The sequence below is a fragment of the Dipodomys spectabilis genome, unplaced genomic scaffold, assembly GCF_019054845.1.
Source record: "Dipodomys spectabilis isolate Male_0828 unplaced genomic scaffold, ASM1905484v1 ptg000063l, whole genome shotgun sequence".
In the NCBI taxonomy this organism is placed as follows: Eukaryota; Metazoa; Chordata; class Mammalia; order Rodentia; family Heteromyidae; genus Dipodomys; species Dipodomys spectabilis.
Genome location: NW_024870740.1, coordinates 5,247,212 through 5,264,915, shown reverse-complemented (window position 1 = coordinate 5,264,915; position 17,704 = coordinate 5,247,212). Strand labels below are relative to the sequence as shown.

The following is a 17,704-nucleotide window of genomic DNA, read 5'->3' as shown; positions in this document are numbered from 1 at the left end:
CTTCATTAAAGTTGAGATGGTTCAAAGTTAGTCAAGCAATTTTAGGTTGGTATTTCTTAAGAACTAGGTTTGTAAGATTAAAAGTAAGAAATAAACATGAAAAAAGAGTTATTCTTCCCCAAATGTTACTCATGTTTTGTTTCATTGTCATTGTTGTTTGTTTTTGTTTTTTGTCCCAGTCCTATAACTTGAACTCAAGGCCTGGGTGGGTAATGTCCTTGAGCTTTATTCATTTAATTTTGCTCATGGCTTGTGCTCTACCCGTAGAGCCAAAGCTCCGCTTCTGGCTTTTTGGTGATTAACTAGAGTTAACAGTCTCATGGACTTTCCTGCTGGCTCCAAACAGCAATGCTCAGATCTCAAACTCCTGCCTATCTAGGATTACACATGTGAGCCACCAGTGCCTGGCATGACTCATGTTTTGTTTTGGTCTTTTTTGTATGTTTGTTTGTTTTTGTCGGTCATGGGGCCTGAACCCTGGGCCTGGGCGCTGTCTCTCAGCTCTTCAGCTCAAGGCAAGTACTCTACCACTTGAGCCACAGCACCACTTCTGGCTTTTTCTGCTTTTGTGGTGCTGAGGAATCGATCCAGGGCCTCAGGCATGCACTCTAGAGGCAAGCACTCTACCACTGAGCCACCTTCCAAGCCCTATGACACATGTTTTTTATGACCTGCTTTTCCTCTGCATCAACCAATCCCTGGTAGATACAAGGGGTACTCCCTTGTATCCTCAGAAGAGCTTAATAAAGTTATAGACTTAATAAAGTTATAGACTTAATAGGCTTAATAAAGGGCTTAATAAAGTTATAGACCGGGTAGGACAAGTCAGTAGGGAATGATGTAGTATAGTATCAAGGGCAAACAATCTGTGAAAGTCATTGTACCCCTAAGCCTAAAGAGATAAGCAATCCAGAGGATTACCAGGGTGCTGAGAAGTTGGTTGGAGAGGGGAAGAAATCAAGAATGTGGGGAGCTGTTACTTCTCTAATAAAGAGAAAAAAACATATGTTGGGATGGCAGAATGTAAATGTGGAGGGGTTGGTTTTCATGCTACTGTAACTATCTTGTCTCTTCATAGAACTCCATGAAGGTGATGTTTAAATGCCTCTGGAAGAACTGTGGCAAGGTGCTGAGCACTGCCGCAGGTATCCAAAAACACATCCGGACCATTCATCTCGGGTAAGGCAGCCCTCTCTCAGGAGCTTAGCACAGCTGCCATCAGTTTAGCTCTGCCCTCTCTACTCTGACATCACATACCACTGCTATGCCATAGAAGTTTGCACATTGGGCTGGTTTGCCCTTCATATCTCCACAGAGACAACCACTGCCAGTTATAGCCTAGTACATCCCAGGCAAAGAACATTTACTTACTAACTCACATTAGGCAAGTCCCTGCTCAGAGCCTCTGTTGCCTCTCAAATCCCTAGTAGTATCTGCTGGGTCATGTGTGAGAGTCAGAGATAAAACGTGTGTGGGAGATACTCACAGAATAAAAAGAACTTGACTGTGAGTTCTGAAGCTGGGAACTCTGATTGCACTCCAAAGTGTCTTTGAGTCCCTTGAAATTGTCCATAAAATGAAGCATACATTTGTTTTTGCAGTAGAAAGTATTCATGGCTTTGGGCCTCCGAGGCATAGATGACCTCCCCCGGATTTAAGAACTGCTATAGTTCTGGTGTTGCTGTTCTGATGGTGCCTGATGATCTAGCTCAAAGAAGCACTTGATTTGTAAAAATGGACACTTTTCCTCCTTGTATGTCACAACATTTCCAAGGAAAGTTTACATGCAGCTTTGGGCCGCCACAGCACGTAGAATTTACAGCAGAGGAGCAGTGGCAGTTCTGCAGTATTTGAGAGTCTCCCTTGTCCAGGCATCTGGGACTTAAGATAGGGCCTTGAGTCATACCCAGTGGCATCAGACAAATATAAATTCATGATCAACCATCTCTACATGTTTAGTGGTAAAGGAGTCCTTTTGACCAGATGAGTTCAGAGAAATAAACGCAATAGTCACTTTACCTAGCAAGGGATAAATTTAAGAAATGAATTATCCACGAAAAGCCATATAGGCAGAGGATGAAAAACGTTTGAAGGTTATCTTGCTAAATGCATGAGGTCAGCTCCATCGGTGAAGATGGAGAGAATAGGGTTCTGGCTTCCTAATTCTCAGCTAATGTTTGAGTCCACATGAAAGCCTTCTCTTTTTTTTTTCTTCCATATATATTTTTTATTGTAAAAATACTATACAGAGGGGTTACATGGGTAGGGTATGAATATATTTCCTATTTGAGCATTGTTAGCTCCTCCTTTGTTTTTCCCCTATCATCCCTTCCCTCCCAACCTCCCCAAATCCTCCCTCTCCCCCCTCCCCCGAAATTATAAAGTTTGTTTTCAACATAGTGTCTTATACATCTCATTGTTACAATGGGTCGACTTGTATCCTTATTTAAGCATTTTGTTATATCCCTTCCCCTTCCCAAATTATAAAAATGTATATACAAGATGTAGGGCAATGGAATCAGATACAGTGAAAACAGGGGTTATACTGTGAGGGAAGAATGTACAAAAGAAACAAAAGAATCACATAGTGCATTCCAAGTACATAAAAAACAATAGCAAGAAAGAAAAAACCACTTGTGTCCCTGTCTTGGGGTTTATTTTACTCAACATCATCGTATATGGTCATATGTACATGGCTTTGACCTTTTTTGCTTGTCCTAGACAACATATGAAAGCCTTCTATAGGGCAGGGCACCCAAGTAACCAAGCACTGGGTGTGTGGCCCAGGCTGGGCTTTTGCTTCCCCAGCCATAGCATCTGCCTGAATTTCCTGAATACCATAGTGAAATACCACAGTACAGAATGCCCTCATGCCTCTCCCCCGTACCTTCAAGGAAGGAAATCCTGCAGTCTCCCTTTTTCAAATCTTACTGTTAGGACAACTCATAACAAAACCAGCTCAGCAAAATCTACAGGTTTAGAAAGAACTTCACAAACCTGTACCTAGCAGGCCCAGTATTTGTTTTAAAGTCCTATCTTCCCAGAAAATGGAATCCTCTTCATCCCCACTCAGCAGCACAGGCTATGTGTATATGTATTTATAGTCCACAAGTGGCATCACATGACTTTCCACTGAGTTCCCAGAGTGTACTCACGGTGGGTCACATTCAAAAGGCAGCCACTTCAGTTGTTTCCCTAGCTTCCTTCCCATTTGGACTGAGAATTGCCTTGATGAATTATGGTCCATAGCCCTGCCAGCCACTGCCCAGGAAAGGGCCTGGGTTTGCAGGACGTCATGGCTAATGAGTAGGGCCTGAGGCCTGAGCTTTGTCATGGACTGGGAGAGAGTACATAGTACTTACCTTAATCTGTGAACTTGATTACATAACTGTAGGCTAATGGACTATTTTTAATAAATGTTGACTGATTGTGGGTATGAGAAAGGGTGTCATAGCCTTCCATCCATGTGAAAAGTATGCTGTTTCTCTCTTTCACTCCATTCTTGTATACCAGGACTTGACCCTGAGGACTGTCCTGGAGGGTTCACAATACCCCCCAGATCTCTGTGTCTATTAGTAGCATTTGGCAGCCAGCAGCAACTCAGCTTGCCCCAGACTGGAAAGGAAGTAGGAACAGGAATAAAACATAGGTTCGTTCTTTATCCCTCTCTCTGAGGTCTTCAATGGTATGCTGGTCAGAAAGTTAAGCCCAGCAAGACCTGATATAAGCCAAAGATACTTCCCTAGGTACCTCAGTCCCAGAGCTCAAAGGAAATGGCAGGGGTAGGGAGGGAGGGCAGAGAAGCCAGTCTTTTGGCTAAGTAGAAAGGCCAGAGGGCCAGGGAGGGCAGTTTATTTTAGGTACTATGTAGGGATCATTAGAAAGGAAGCAAGTTTGTTCCAAGTCAGCAATCTATGGCTGCTGTCAGATGTGTCCTTGAGATGAGGGGTGCCCCTGGACTCCTTCAGCTATCCCAGAAAACCAGGTGCCAGACCCACACCACTTCTGGAGAAACTAATACATCTAATAAGTGTTTTTTTTTTCTTTTTTGGAGGGGGAGTCCGGTCGTGGGGCCCTGAACTCTGGGCCTGGGCACTGTCCCTCAGCTCTTCAGCTCAAGGCTAGCACTCTACCACTTGAGCCACAGCGCCACTTCCAGCTTTTTTCTTTTTGCTTATGTGGTGCTGGGGAATCGAACCCAGGGCCTCGGGCATGCAAAGCAAGCGCTCTACCACTGAGCCACCTTCCCAGCCCACTAATAAGTGTTTTCTAAGGTCATGCATTATTTTTCTATTCAAAACTTTCTGTGGAAAAGTGCACTTTCTTCTTTTTTCTTTTTTTTTTTTTTTTTTTTGTCGGTCGTGGGGCTTGAACTCTGGGCCTGGGTGCTGTCCCTCAGCTCTTCAGCTCAAGGCTAGTGCTCTACCACTTGAGCTACAGCACCACTTCCGGTTTTTCTGGTGGTTTATTGGAGATAAGAGCCTCACGGAGTTTCCTGCCCACGCTGGGTTTGAACCGCGATCCTCAGATCTCAGCCTCCTAAGTAGCTAGAATTACAGGCATGAGCCACCAGTGCCTGGCTGGGAAAGTGCACTTTCATCTCCACAAGGAGAAGAGCTTTGTGGGTACCTAAGATGATACTTTTCCTGGGGAGAATAAACACTGAGACCTTTGACAGTCCTCATGTTTATTTACTAAGCCCTTGTCTTCCATGTATTAGGCGTCACACACAATTCTGAACACTGGCCTATTTAACCACTTGGTCCTCATTTGATAAATGAAGAAAGAAACCGAGGCCTAAGTGCAGGTTGCCAAAATCATACCCACGGTTAGAAAATGTTTGTCATAGTCTAAGCCTGTGAAATCCAACTCCAGAATCCGTAGTCTCAATCACTGTGCTACAATTCCAGCATCATTCATTCAGCCTTTCACAGGTTCCCTACTCCATGTCAGATATTCTGGTGGGTATGGTGTGGTGCAAAGACCAACAAGATAGAGCCCTGAAGAATCAACGTCATAGTAAGATTAAAAGTAAATAAATGAATACATTAAAATGCAGAAATGTGGCTAGTAATTACTTCCAGGGATAAATATTCTTTAAAGAGAGCATAGGCTAAGAGTTAGCTGTAAGGACTTAACTCTTCACCTTCAACACACACTAGAAGTCTCTACTTCAAAGGCACTCTGACTTTTCATCATTCCTCCCACTGCCATCTGTCCAGCTTCAACCAGTGCTCTTAGGATTATTAGTGGCAAGGAACCCCTCAGTGCCATTTTGTGCCTATGTTTGCCTTTCTGTCTTCTGTTTCCATACAGTAGTCAGTGATCCTTCTAAAAAGGATTAGAATAAAAAGGAAAACTGTACAAAGGTACAGAAGCCCGTCATGGTCTTCTGTCTGCCTTCGTTTCCTAAATGAGCAGCCACTGGCTTCTCCTCTCTGTGGAAAGCTCCAGATCCTCTTACCCAAGGCTTTGTGTTTCTCTTCCCTGTGCTCTTCCCACAAGAAGAGTGGTCTCTCCCTCACTCAATTCCGGCAAGCGTCTACTTACATGTAATCTCCAGAGATTTCCTCCAACTACTCTACATAAAATGCAGTGTTCCTATCCAATCACTTATTTTGCTTAAAGACATTCTTATGCTGCTTAATTTTTTTGTTTTGGCCTCATCAATGCCTAATATATTAAATGTACATTCTGTTGCCGATGTTTCATCTGCCTCCTCCATTAGACTAAGTTTCATTAAGATTCTATGTTTTGTTCACTATAGTAGCAAGAGAGAGAACAATCAATTCGATAGATTCTCAATAAATTGTGGTCAGATGATTAAATAAGTGGATGGGGAGATGTATTACTCTAAGAGGTTGTCATAGCTTCTTTTCTATTGCTGTAATAAAATACCTGAGACCAGGTAATTAATAAAGAATAGTTTATATGACCCACATTGCTAAAGGCTGGAAGTCCAAGTCCATGGCACTGACATCTTTGCTCAGTTTCTAATGAGGCTCTTCTTGCTACATCATGACATGGCAGAGGAAGTGACATGGTGAGATAGAGCAAAGCCTACTAGCTGAAGTCTGTCTTGCTCCTAGGGGACCCACCCTTGTGGTCTCATATAGTCCTAATTACTCCTCAAAAACACCATTTCCAAACACCATGAACATGTTAAATTTGAGCGGGGTGGGTAACATTCATGAGCTTTGAGAAAAAACATTCAAACAGGAGGGGGTAGGAAGTCTTCCTTCAAAGTGGATAGTTGAGTGGATGAGAAAGATAGCTAGGCAGACAAGAGAGAGGGGACATTCCAGACAGAGGGAAGAGCATCTGCAAAAAAAAAAAAGATTTCAAGGCAAGACAACCGATTGGCTGAGCCCATCTGTTTTGCTCTCTTCTGCATTAGGCGTGTTGGAGACTCTGACTATAGTGATGGAGAAGAAGATTTCTACTACACTGAGATCAAGCTCAACACAGACTCCATGGCAGATGGACTGAGCAGCATGGCCCCAGTGTCTCCCTCCCAGTCCCTGGCTTCACCTCCTACTTTCCCCATCCCTGACTCAAGCCGGACAGAAACTTCTTGTGCCAAATCTGACACTAAACTGATGACACCATTGAGCCGCTCAGCTCCTACCACCCTCTACCTCGTGCATACTGACCATGCTTACCAGGTGACTTGCAAGGGGCCGATTGTACAGTCACTTTGATCTGAACCAAAAAGTAGTATCCATCTGCCTGGGAGCAAAAGTTAACTGCTAAACATAGGAATATGTATGTGTAATAAAATTTTGAAATTTGACAGTCAATAAACATTTCCTTCTGTATCTTAGAGAGGTTTTATTTGGACGTTTTTAAAAACTCTACATAACTGGGCACCAGTGGCTTATACCTGTAATCCTAGCTATTCAGGAGGCTGAGATCTTAAGATCACCATTTGAAGCCAGCCTGGGCAGGAAAATCCACGGAACGCTTATCACCAATAAAGTACTCAGAGAAAGCTGGAAATGGCGCTGTGGTATAGGTGGTAGAGCACTAGCCTTAAGTACCAAGAGGCTCAGGGACAGCACCCAAAGCACTGAGTTCAAGCCCCAGGACCGGAAAATATATATTAGGGAAAAAAAGTCTGTACCTGCTTACCACCTTTGACTCTGCCTAGGAGATGGCCTAAGTTATTAATACAATTGACAATGTTCCCATTAATTACTTTGTAATAAGAGCTTAAATCCAAGGGAAAACAAAAGTTCTCTCATAGTAACTCTGTTTTCTGTTTAACAGGCCACACCCCCTGTGACCATTCCAGGATCAGCCAAGTTCACCCCTAATGGCAGCAGCTTCAGCATTTCTTGGCAGTCTCCTCCAGTCACTTTCACAGGCCTTCCAGTAAGTAGACAGACAAACCAGAAATATGGCAAAGTCAAATGTAAACATAGAGAATAAGTTACAGAAATGTAGAAGAAAGAAAAAAAGCAGCATGCCAAAAATCACACCTAGGAGGCAAGCACTCTACCACTTGAGCCACACCTCTCTCTTTTGCTTGGGCCAGCCCTGAACCACAGTCTTCCTGCCTGTGGAGTAGCTGGGATTCCAAACAACTGTTACCATTCCCAGCCCAAAAGTATGATATTTCTTAAGTGATGTGGTCAATTCATCAACAAGGCTGAACTTCTCTGTGAAAAAGATGCTCATAGTGGTACTTTAGAAAGCAGAAGAGTTAAGCTGGGCACCAGTGTCTCAAGCCTATAATCCTAGCTACTCAGGAGGCTGAGATCTGAGGATCACAATTCAAAGCTAGCCAGGCAGGAAAGTCTGTGAGACTGTTATTTCCAATTAACCACCAGAAAATTGGAAGTGGCACTGTGGCTCAAGCGGTAGAGCACTCGCCATGAGTTGAAGAGTGCAGGGACAGCTCCCAAGCCCAGAGTTCAAGCCCTACAACCAACCAAAAAAAAAGAAAGAAAGAAAACAGAAGAGTTTCAAGTGTTGATAAGCAACTTATTAGAAATTATTTGCAGTGATGGTATGTTTATGTTTCCAAAAGACTACAGAATTAATAGCTGAACTCACACTTGTACAGAAAAAGTGTTTACCAATATAAAAGTTGTTACTTTCAATTTATATTGTGGGTATGTCATTTATAGCTCCAAGAATAGACAAATTGAATTGTTTTTTCTTTCAAGGCCTATAGAATCCATACTGATGGGTAATTTGAAAATTAATGAATACAAAGTATCTGACCAGATTTAAATAGTACTTAAGAATTACCTTGACATATTAAATTACTTCTGTCTGATGAATCACCAGAAATTAACTTGAGTCCTAATCATGTATTTAAAAGTATATTGGGTCTTTTATAGTTTATCAGAGAATACCCATAGACGTAAACAATGTCAGTGATCACACTGGTATATTATTCCTGATAAGATTCAGAAAGTGGCTCAGAATAACAGACATGAACCTTATTTTCTCTTCTCTATCCCTTCCTGCAAAGACCCCACAAAAGCTCCGTTATTGTCAAGTATTGGCAACTTCCAGAGTTCCCAGCAAGTCTAAAAGCCTCCTGGGGCATGGATAAAAAATGAAAGTGGTTGAATGAATCATGCTATGCTGTCAATGAATATTTATTAAATTCCTTAGAGGAATAGCCAACAATAAAAGGCATCCTGCTGGCAGCAAGTTGGGTAATGGTGGCTTCCAGAAAACATTCCTAGAATCTAAGTTTCAAATAATACCATGGATCTGGAATGATGTTGACAGTTGCCTATTTCAGCAGCTACTATTAGTAGCTGCTGGCCAGACTGAAAGAATGACCTTGTCATTAGACAGTGGTAAAGAACAGCTTAGACATACAGGTATTAGCTAGATCCTGGCAAGAACATTGTTCCAGTAATATGGGTGTCAGAGGTTAATGAGTGTCCTTCTGGGGAATTTTTCCCTTTGATAGATATCAAAAGGCCTGAGACAACACTTCCATGTTAGCCTAGAATGGCAGCTCCAATAGCAGAGTTATTGAATGCTTTGCTCCCTGCCTTTGAGTAGGACTAACATTGAAAAGCATATGCCATATTGTCTATCTGATATAAAGTCAAGTTATAGCAAAACCTCAGTGGCCAAAATGAATTTCCCCCCTTTGCTTCCGGAGTATAGAGAAGTCACTCTTGTTGGGTTTTTACTAGCTGCCTGTCTCATCAGTTCATCTACAGCTCATTGCCATAACAAAATAATATAGACTGGGTGAGCTAAACAGCTTTTTATTGTTTCCCAACAACAAAATGTAAAACACGGTATGTCATCTCAGTGTCTATGATTTCTCAGAATCCCTTGTCTCCTTGTGTTGGTTACTAGGGAGGCTCTAGCAGAGAGCTTTGACAGTGGCGGGACCAACAGGGTATCCAACTGAATTGCTGTGTCGGCTTCTGGTTTATTTTTTCACCAGAGCATTCGAGTCTGCCTAGTTGTGTTTTCTATAGCAGCAGAGACTTCTTTGCAATTGAGCTTGCTATTCCTTTTTAAGATGGGGCTGGAGAGGATGTTTTCAAAGATTTGTTTACTCCAGAAAGATAAAAACATTTAAGAATGTTCCTTAAACAAACAAACAACAACAAAAAAAAAAGAGACTTGCTGTCCAGCTCCTACAGGTAGACCAGCTTTCCTGGTGGGCCAGCATTCTTGAAGCTTTCCACATATTTATGAACTGGTCTAGCAGCTGCCCCTGCAGTGCCCAGGGGTGGAGTCACAAGGAGACAGGTAGAGTCAAAGAACTTGGGAACTCTTATCTCCTAAGTTGAGATAATAGTTTCAGACAGCAGTTCTCAAAGGTTTAAATTATAATGAATTAGTATTAGTGATTGTTTCACTTATGTCCAAACTGTAGTTTCTATTTCGTTAAAATTTTCAGACAACAACAACTTTCTCTCTCTATGCCAAAACATATGGGCCAAGATGGTAACCTCAATTAGAGTTCTCTTTCTCTGTCTTTGAAATATGGTACCAAGAGATGTTTTGGACAGGATGTAGAAAATAGGGGAAATCCCCTTCTGAACAATTTCAAGGTTTGTAAAATTTTACTTATTCATTTGCTTGTGCCTGGATTCCTGAACAGTGGGTTTTAATGAGTTCCCTGAGTAAGTCCCTTCCCAGAGATGTGTAACCCAGAAAGCTGATCTACATATTTACAAACACCACTGTAAGTTCCATCTTTTCTAGCCTAAGGCTGTGAGGAGGAAGGAGAGAAAAAGCCCCTACTTAATTACAGCTTTTTTTTTTTACCTTTTTCTCCAGTGACTTGCTTTTACTTCTAATTATCTGCATTCCTTTCTCTGTCAGTTTACTATAGAAAACTAAGAGCTCTGGGCTCTTTCATTAATCAGCTCAAGTTGCCATAACAAAATAACATAGATTGGATGAGTTCAACAACAGGTACTTATTTTCTCACCATTCTAAAGGCTGGAAGGCCAAAATCAAGGTGTCAGCCAATTTACTTCCTGGTGACAGCTCTCTTCCTGGTTTGTAGATGGTCATTTCTGGCTGTCTTTTCACCAGGGCTTTCCTCTGTGTGCAACCAATAGCAAGAAAGAACGCAGGGCAAGACAAGAGAGAAAGGAGGTGGTACACATGTGTGTCAGCCCTCTGGTGTCCCTTCTTGTATGGACACTAATCCTATTGGATCAGGGTCCCACACTTTTTGACCTCATAAGGCCAAGTATAGCCACAGGGAGAAAGGCTGCTAGAGTTTCAACATAGGAATTTGGAGGGGATGGGGAAAACAGTAGTGCTTAGTTGTTAGATTGTTAACTGTTAATTAGCCAATTTGTTCGTTGGTTTGTCTTTTGTTTTGTTTTTGTTTAATTCCTGGAAAAGGTTCAAAATAGTAGAGTAAACCTTAGTATCTTCAGGAATATTGTTCCAAGAAGATCATCACTGAAGAAAATCTGCAAAAAGTTCAGTACTGTGCACCACAGGTTTGATTCAGGTTTGCCATAATGCCACCCAACTGCCATTAGAGACATGCCACTTTTCAACATTTTTTGTTTGTTTGTTTGTTTGTTTTGTCAGTCGTGGAGCTTGAATTCTGGAGCTAGAGCTCAAGGCAAGCACTCTACCACTTGAGCCACAGAGCCACTTCCTTAAATTAAGCTCATTAACTTTTGTTTTGCCTTTTGGATACTATTTGCTCTTGGATACTTTGGCATATTTTCATAAAACCAAGGGTTAGAAAAACAGCAGCTCACAAAGTAAGTTAAACACAACTGACAGTAACACAGGACCAACTCACAGCTTTTCTCTATCAATCATGCTGCTTCATGTCCCTGTGAGAATTTTAAATTTGAGGTTTTGAAATCTGTTAATATTTTTGAAATTTTTTGTCATACTTGGTCAAACTGAATTAATAAATCCATGAGTAAGGGTGCATTTTATAAGAAGTTAAAACCAGTCAAGGTCTTTTCTATTCCATTTGAGGGATAGAAAGTCACAAAGAAAAGAAATTTCTCCAACACATTTGTAGTAGGGCACAACACTTCAATGATTGATTGCTATGCCAGCAGGCTCAGTTGTAGATCCAGACTCTGCCAACTATGAACTTTGACCTGTAGCCAATCTCCTAAATCTTCTAAAGCCATCTCCTCCATTCCAATGCTGCCTTGTAGAGTTGTGTTATATGGCACAGTGCCTGCCATGAGACTAACATTACAGAATGTTTACTATTTCTGCTATCATTACTGTAAAATAGGGGTCAGAGGAAGGAAATTCTTTCACTTAGCATCAATTCATCTAGCACAAATACACTCACATCTGAGAGAGAGGCATCATAATTTTACCATAATTTAGAGTTCTATAAACTCTAATCAGGATGCAAAATTATGGATACCTAGACTAATAGTTTTAGTTATTTAGAAATGAGAATAAAAAAAGAAACAAAGATTAAAATGTAGAGACTACTTGGAGGGGAGTAATATAATGCTTCCTCCACATCCTTGTTGGCATTTGTTATATTTTGTCTTTTTTGATTATAGCTAACTGGAATAAGATGATATCTAACTGTGATTGTAGTTTGCACTTCCCTGATGACTTTTGAGATTAAGCAGTTTTCATGTACTTTTTGGCTATTTGCACAGCTTCCTAATGTCTGTTTCATTCCTTTTTAAACTTTGATTATTTAGGAGGAATTGAATTGGTTATACTTTTTTAGTTCTTTGTGTACTGAGGATGTCAAGTTTTTGTTCTTTGAGACAGGGTCCTGTGATGAATCCTAGTTGGCCTCAAAATTATGCTCCTCCTGTTTCTGCTTCCCAAGTTCTGAGATTACGGTTGTGCACCACCATGCCCAGCTAGCTACATTATCACTTAATTCTGTTAATTACTTCTTTTGCTGTATAGAAGCTTCTTAACTTGATATAATTCCATTTGTCTATTTTTACTTTTTTTCCTGTGCCTTCTATCAGTTGTGTGGCAGCATGGAAGAGTGAGATGAACAGGAATCTGACATTATCAAGAAGGGAGTTCTGGATAATGGCCAGCTAGTGTTGGACAAGCAGATCCCAACCCTAGTTCTACCATTTATTAACTGAGCAGACTTGACAATGTACTTTCATAAAACAGACATCAGAAGGTTTGGTTTGGTTTGGTTTGGTTTTCAGATTAAATTAGTAGAGAGAGCTGGGCACTGGTAGCTCATGCCTGTAATCCTAGTTACTTAGGAGACTGAGATCTGAGAATCATAGTTCAAAGCCAGCTGCACAAGAAAGTCCGTGAGTCTCTTATCTCCAGTTAACCACCAGAAAACCAGAAGTGGTGCTCAAAGTAGTGGGGCACTAGCCTAGAGCAAAAGAGCTCGGGCCCTGAGTTCAAGCCCCGTGGCTGACAAATAAACAAATAAATAAGAAGGGGCTGAGGGTGTAGTTTAGTGGCAGAGCATATGCTTAGTACATATAAACCTTCCTCCACACACACAGAAAATTTAAATAACATATGAGAGGTACTTAGCCTCTGGTTCACTTACATAGCAAGTTTATGTATATAGCAAGTTCTAGTAGTAGTAATAAATTTCTACCACTACTATGTTTACCTCTGAGATGCCATGCAATTCACTTCTCTGCTCAAATTCTAAATTTCTTTATCTCAGAGATATAAGTAATATCACTTACTTTGCAGGGTTGCTGTGAAAGGGGATGATCTGTGGCCCTTGATAGTGAAAGCATTTTGTTCTGTTTGCATTTTGTACAAGCCAAGTGCACTGTGGGAAGGGATGAGGAGCATTCCGCCCTCAGAGGACCCACGTGATTACATACAAAAGCGCATGCAGAGCTCCAAAGCTTTCATTTAAAAATAAATTATAAATGTGACCTTTGCTAGTCTTCACCTAGCTTTAGCTTAAAGACAAGATTGTACTTTATATAGAATGACTCAGATTTGTTGTAACAATCATTAAAATGTTTTTGTTTGCACATAGGTTTTTTAAATAATATCTGGTAAATTAATACTGATGTGCAATCCCTTTACATTGAAAGAAACAGAATGTATCTGTGCTAGAGAAAACTAATCCTGTGAATGTGCCTCAGGAATGCTCCCTTGACTGCTATGGTCAAGGACTGTTTAATTACTTAAAACATCACTATTCTTTTATTAGAAAATAAAGGATAGGGCTTTGGGGAATAGTGTAATAAGAGCAGATTACACAAAGGGACCTTGTGAGTGATCCAAGAGGAACTAGGGGCAGTTAGAGGCACACTACCAGGATGAGAAGTATAGCAAGGTTACACACCCTGGCATCAGGCAAGCCCACACTTTTCCATCAAAAGTTCTATGAACTTGTACAAGTCATTTAACTTCCCTATTCCTTGTTTCCTTATCTCTAAAATGAAGCCGATGACAGCACTTACTGCATGGGGTAGTTGTGAAAATCAAAGCTATTGTAAGCATGCCTAGCACATAGTGAGTGCTCAGCGAGTCCCATGTGGAGGGGGTGATTTCTTCAGGCTCTTAGCTTCTTTCTTTATGCATTATATGAAAACTACAGTTGTGAATGATCTCATAAACAGAGGGCCTACATGCACAATGCCATGTGCTCATTGCCTAGCTGTGGTAATCTTGGCTAAATCTCATAGCTCTTCTAGGTATTCTTGATCCTCTAAACAAAATATTGTAAAGCGTATTCTGCTTGACAGGATTCATGAAGATTCTACTTTGAAAGTCATCATCATTTTTTTAAAAATACTAATTTTTGATGGACCATTTGTTTGGAGACGTGTTTAATTTCTGCCCTGAGCTTCCACGCACACAATCTGTTTTAACCTGTGGTCTCTGTGAAAAAGGTATTTTATCTGCAGTATCTAGTGGTCAAGGATCACTGCCCGTGTGGCATGGCTAAATGAACATTTGAGATACAGACCTGCTCCATCAATGTGGTTTCCCCTGTATTTGCCAGGTGTCACCAACACATCATCATCCAATGGGCACAGGAGAACAGAGGCAACATGCCCACACCGTCCTGTCCTCCCCACCCAGAGGGATAGTCAGCCTGAGGTATGACTGCTTGAAACTCACCCACTTCACTTCTAGGGAATTTGCTACCTCAGAGAAGCCAGAGATTCGATTTTCTGTAACTTTTCTCCACAGGCCAAGAAGCACCCTTCCTTTTTGTCCCCATGGCTTTTCCCATTCTTCATCTGTTAATGAAAATTTGTTTGGGGAATGTTAGTAGTTCACAGTAAGCTTTCCTGAAAAATAGATAAAGGTGATACTTGGGCTACTTAGAACTATGTTGCTTTAGCCTCAGAAAGTAACAAGTTATAAGGTTTGGCTTCAATCCAGATCAAGGAGGATTTACTCAAGAAGTTCCCAACCAGAATTTCAGAAAACAAGAGAAACCAAGAAACCCTGGGAAATACATTCTTGAAAACTTGACAGAGCAATATTGCTCTCTACTGGTATTTCTTATATTTGCACATTAAGTCTAATTTGTGAATATAGTCAAATGAACATGTCCACAGATGGACAAATAGAACTTGCTACTGTAACCCTAGAGCTTCTAACAATTGTATATATGTATAGGAAAACATCTGAACTTAGACAAAGCCCCTACTATATATTTCCTGACTTTTTTCTCTCATTCTTTCAATCCCTCCACGGAATATCCTCTGACTTCCTCCTCCTGTCTTACAGGAAGCCCAGGGGAGAGGGCAAAAAGTGCCGGAAGGTGTATGGGATGGAGAATCGGGACATGTGGTGCACGGCCTGCCGCTGGAAGAAGGCCTGCCAGCGGTTCATCGACTGAGCCAGCTATGGGAGCCGTGCCTGAGCTGCTCCTTCGCTCGCCTTCCACCGCAGGTGTTGTAAAGAGTTTCTCCTTCAGAACGGAGGAGGCCCAGGGAAATCCCTTCCAGGAACTGTCGTGGAATTACAGCAAAAAAAAAAAAAAAAGAAAGAAAGAGAGAGAGAGAGAAAGAAAATACCAACTTTCCTACTCTTGCTGAGAACCCAGCCAAGAGCAGCTAGAAAGATTTCTTTTTTCCTTCCAAAAGAAAAGTCAACTCTGTTTGCTGTGTGTCTCAGTCTTACAACTGTGGACTTCTGTAGCAGTTGAACCAACCAAGTCCGTTTTTCCTAGGAAGGAAACATATTTTGATAAGCTTTCTGAATTATGGTATTTCCAAGGTTTTTTTTACACCTTAAACACACACATACATAAGCTACATGTTGGTAGCATTTGTACAAAGAAAAAATAAGTACTTTGTGAATAGTCTTTTCTCTGTTTTCCATTTGACTTATTAGAGCAGTTCACATCACAATGTGCTGCAAGAAAGGGCAGCGCTCTGGGTATCTTTGCCAAGTCTGTTTTGTTTGTTTTGTTTTTAAGCATGGCCCCCAATAGAACCATGCTAGAGCTGTTAGCTTGGAGGGCCCCGGATGGCATAAGCTGGAAACGCGATTGGCAGTAGGAATCACCGACAGGCTTCACTCACAACTGAGTTCTGGACAGCTGATTGTCAAGACTGAGAAACATCTAGAAGTCTTCCTGGGATCTGTTAGAAGCTCTTTCCCAAAGATCAGCCCATCCAGTTCTCTACCTGCCACAACTCAGACAAGAAGTGGCTCCTTTGGCCATCTGGTAAGCCTCGCTGCTTCTTTCAGGGATCATTACAAGTGGAGCTCGAAATCTGTTTGCACTGCTCGTCCATCAAGATAGTAGCCAGGTCCGTGGGTCATCTGTCCTTCCCCCCAGATTCCACCAGTGACTGATGCCAGAAAAGATAGAGAACTCCAGACTGTCCTGACAGGTTTGCTTTAGGCAACAGAGCACAGCTGACATGTCCCCATCTGCTTAGAAAATCCCACTAGGTCAACAAACCAACTTCCATTCTGAGTGCACTTTTATAGGTTTTATGCTTTAGCGTGTCTGGGAGATGGGTTCGTGTGCAAAGTGAACATTATGTGGATAAATAGAAGACCTAAGCCTTTATTTTTCTTATAAAGAATATTGGAGCTATTTGTTAGGAATTCCCTCAGAAGGGAACATATGAAACACCAAGAGGAAAAAACGCATGTCGGTATAGGAATCTCTCATTGAATAGGATCAGGGCTTGCATTGGGCTCCAATTATTGGTATTTCTAACCTGTTGTCCTTGCTTGTTTGTATGTTTGGGTAGTTGTGGCATGGAAGTGGGGAGAAGTTGCTAAGCCCCGTAACTAAACTCATTCTCCATCTGCCCAACACTTAACCGCCCTGCTGAAGATGTGTTCCTCCTGTACCTATGCAACGAAGTGTGAGTAGCCTAAAGGTGGCACTGTGCGGGGAGGGAGACATAGGAAGTTTAAGTGAAATTGCACAGAGAAAAGCTTAATATATACGTGAGATTGTACATATGGTTTCTTTTTAAGAGTTAGAAGAGGGCCACCTCGTCATAACAAATGTCCTTTGTTAATGCAAGGGAGATATAAGAAAGTGCTACAGTGCAGCATCCATCATTTGTGCATTCATATATTTTGGTGATTTTATTTTTTGAACTTACATATGACTTTTTAAAAGATATTCCTCGAAAGAGATCTGATCTTTCCCCTTAATTATTTTTTTAAAAGAACACTTATTTCAAGAGAAAAGGAAAAAAAAGGGCTTTATCTAATTGTATCAGAATCCTGATCAGCATTAGGCATACCAGCTGTGCTGTAGGTTTGAGTACTTACAAGGTTAGCCAGGAAACAATTTGTTTGTTTCCTCTAGCTGACATGTTATTTCTTCTCCTGGTGTCCTGTCACTGCCTGTAGCACTGCTATTATGAGATGACACTGTACTTTGGCCTGGTCCAAAAGATCCTTTGTCCAGTAGCCATGAGGAAGTCAGCCCTGGTCAGTGTGTTTGAAAAGGTCTCCGTGTACTTAAATGCTATGGCACAATCCTGGTACAGGGGATTTTCTTTGATCCTTGGATTAAGGTACCAATCCAACAAAGATGAGCATGACACGGGTTAAGTCTTATCTCCTGTCCAAGAATTTTGGAATACAACAAGGGAGAGATCTTTGCCACAGGGCCTTATGGCTGTCAGCCACAAAGACATGGTCCAACTGGAATTCTGAGCTGAGGCCCAGATGAGTTAGTCTTTGTCCTTACTTCATTTTCTGACAGCGCACAGGGAAAGGAAAAACAGAGAGCTCCCTTCATGCAGCTTCCTTGGGATATCTATGTTTCAAAGTCTTCTGCACACTAACTTCTGCATCT

General features: G+C 41.4%; 1 protein-coding gene across 1 annotated transcript in view; it reads left to right on the top strand.

The window, feature by feature from the left end:
* Window positions 1–17,164, top strand: part of Znf704 (zinc finger protein 704) — a 180,598-nt gene extending 163,434 nt beyond the window's left edge. Inside the window, exons 5-9 of the mRNA XM_042680698.1 lie at window positions 1,079–1,179; window positions 6,398–6,665; window positions 7,270–7,374; window positions 14,417–14,514; window positions 15,154–17,164. Coding sequence (XP_042536632.1) covers window positions 1,079–1,179; window positions 6,398–6,665; window positions 7,270–7,374; window positions 14,417–14,514; window positions 15,154–15,265 — 684 coding nt within the window. The 3' untranslated portion in view covers window positions 15,266–17,164. The remainder of the gene's footprint in view (window positions 1–1,078; window positions 1,180–6,397; window positions 6,666–7,269; window positions 7,375–14,416; window positions 14,515–15,153) is intronic.
* The last annotated feature ends 540 nt before the right edge of the window (window positions 17,165–17,704 follow it).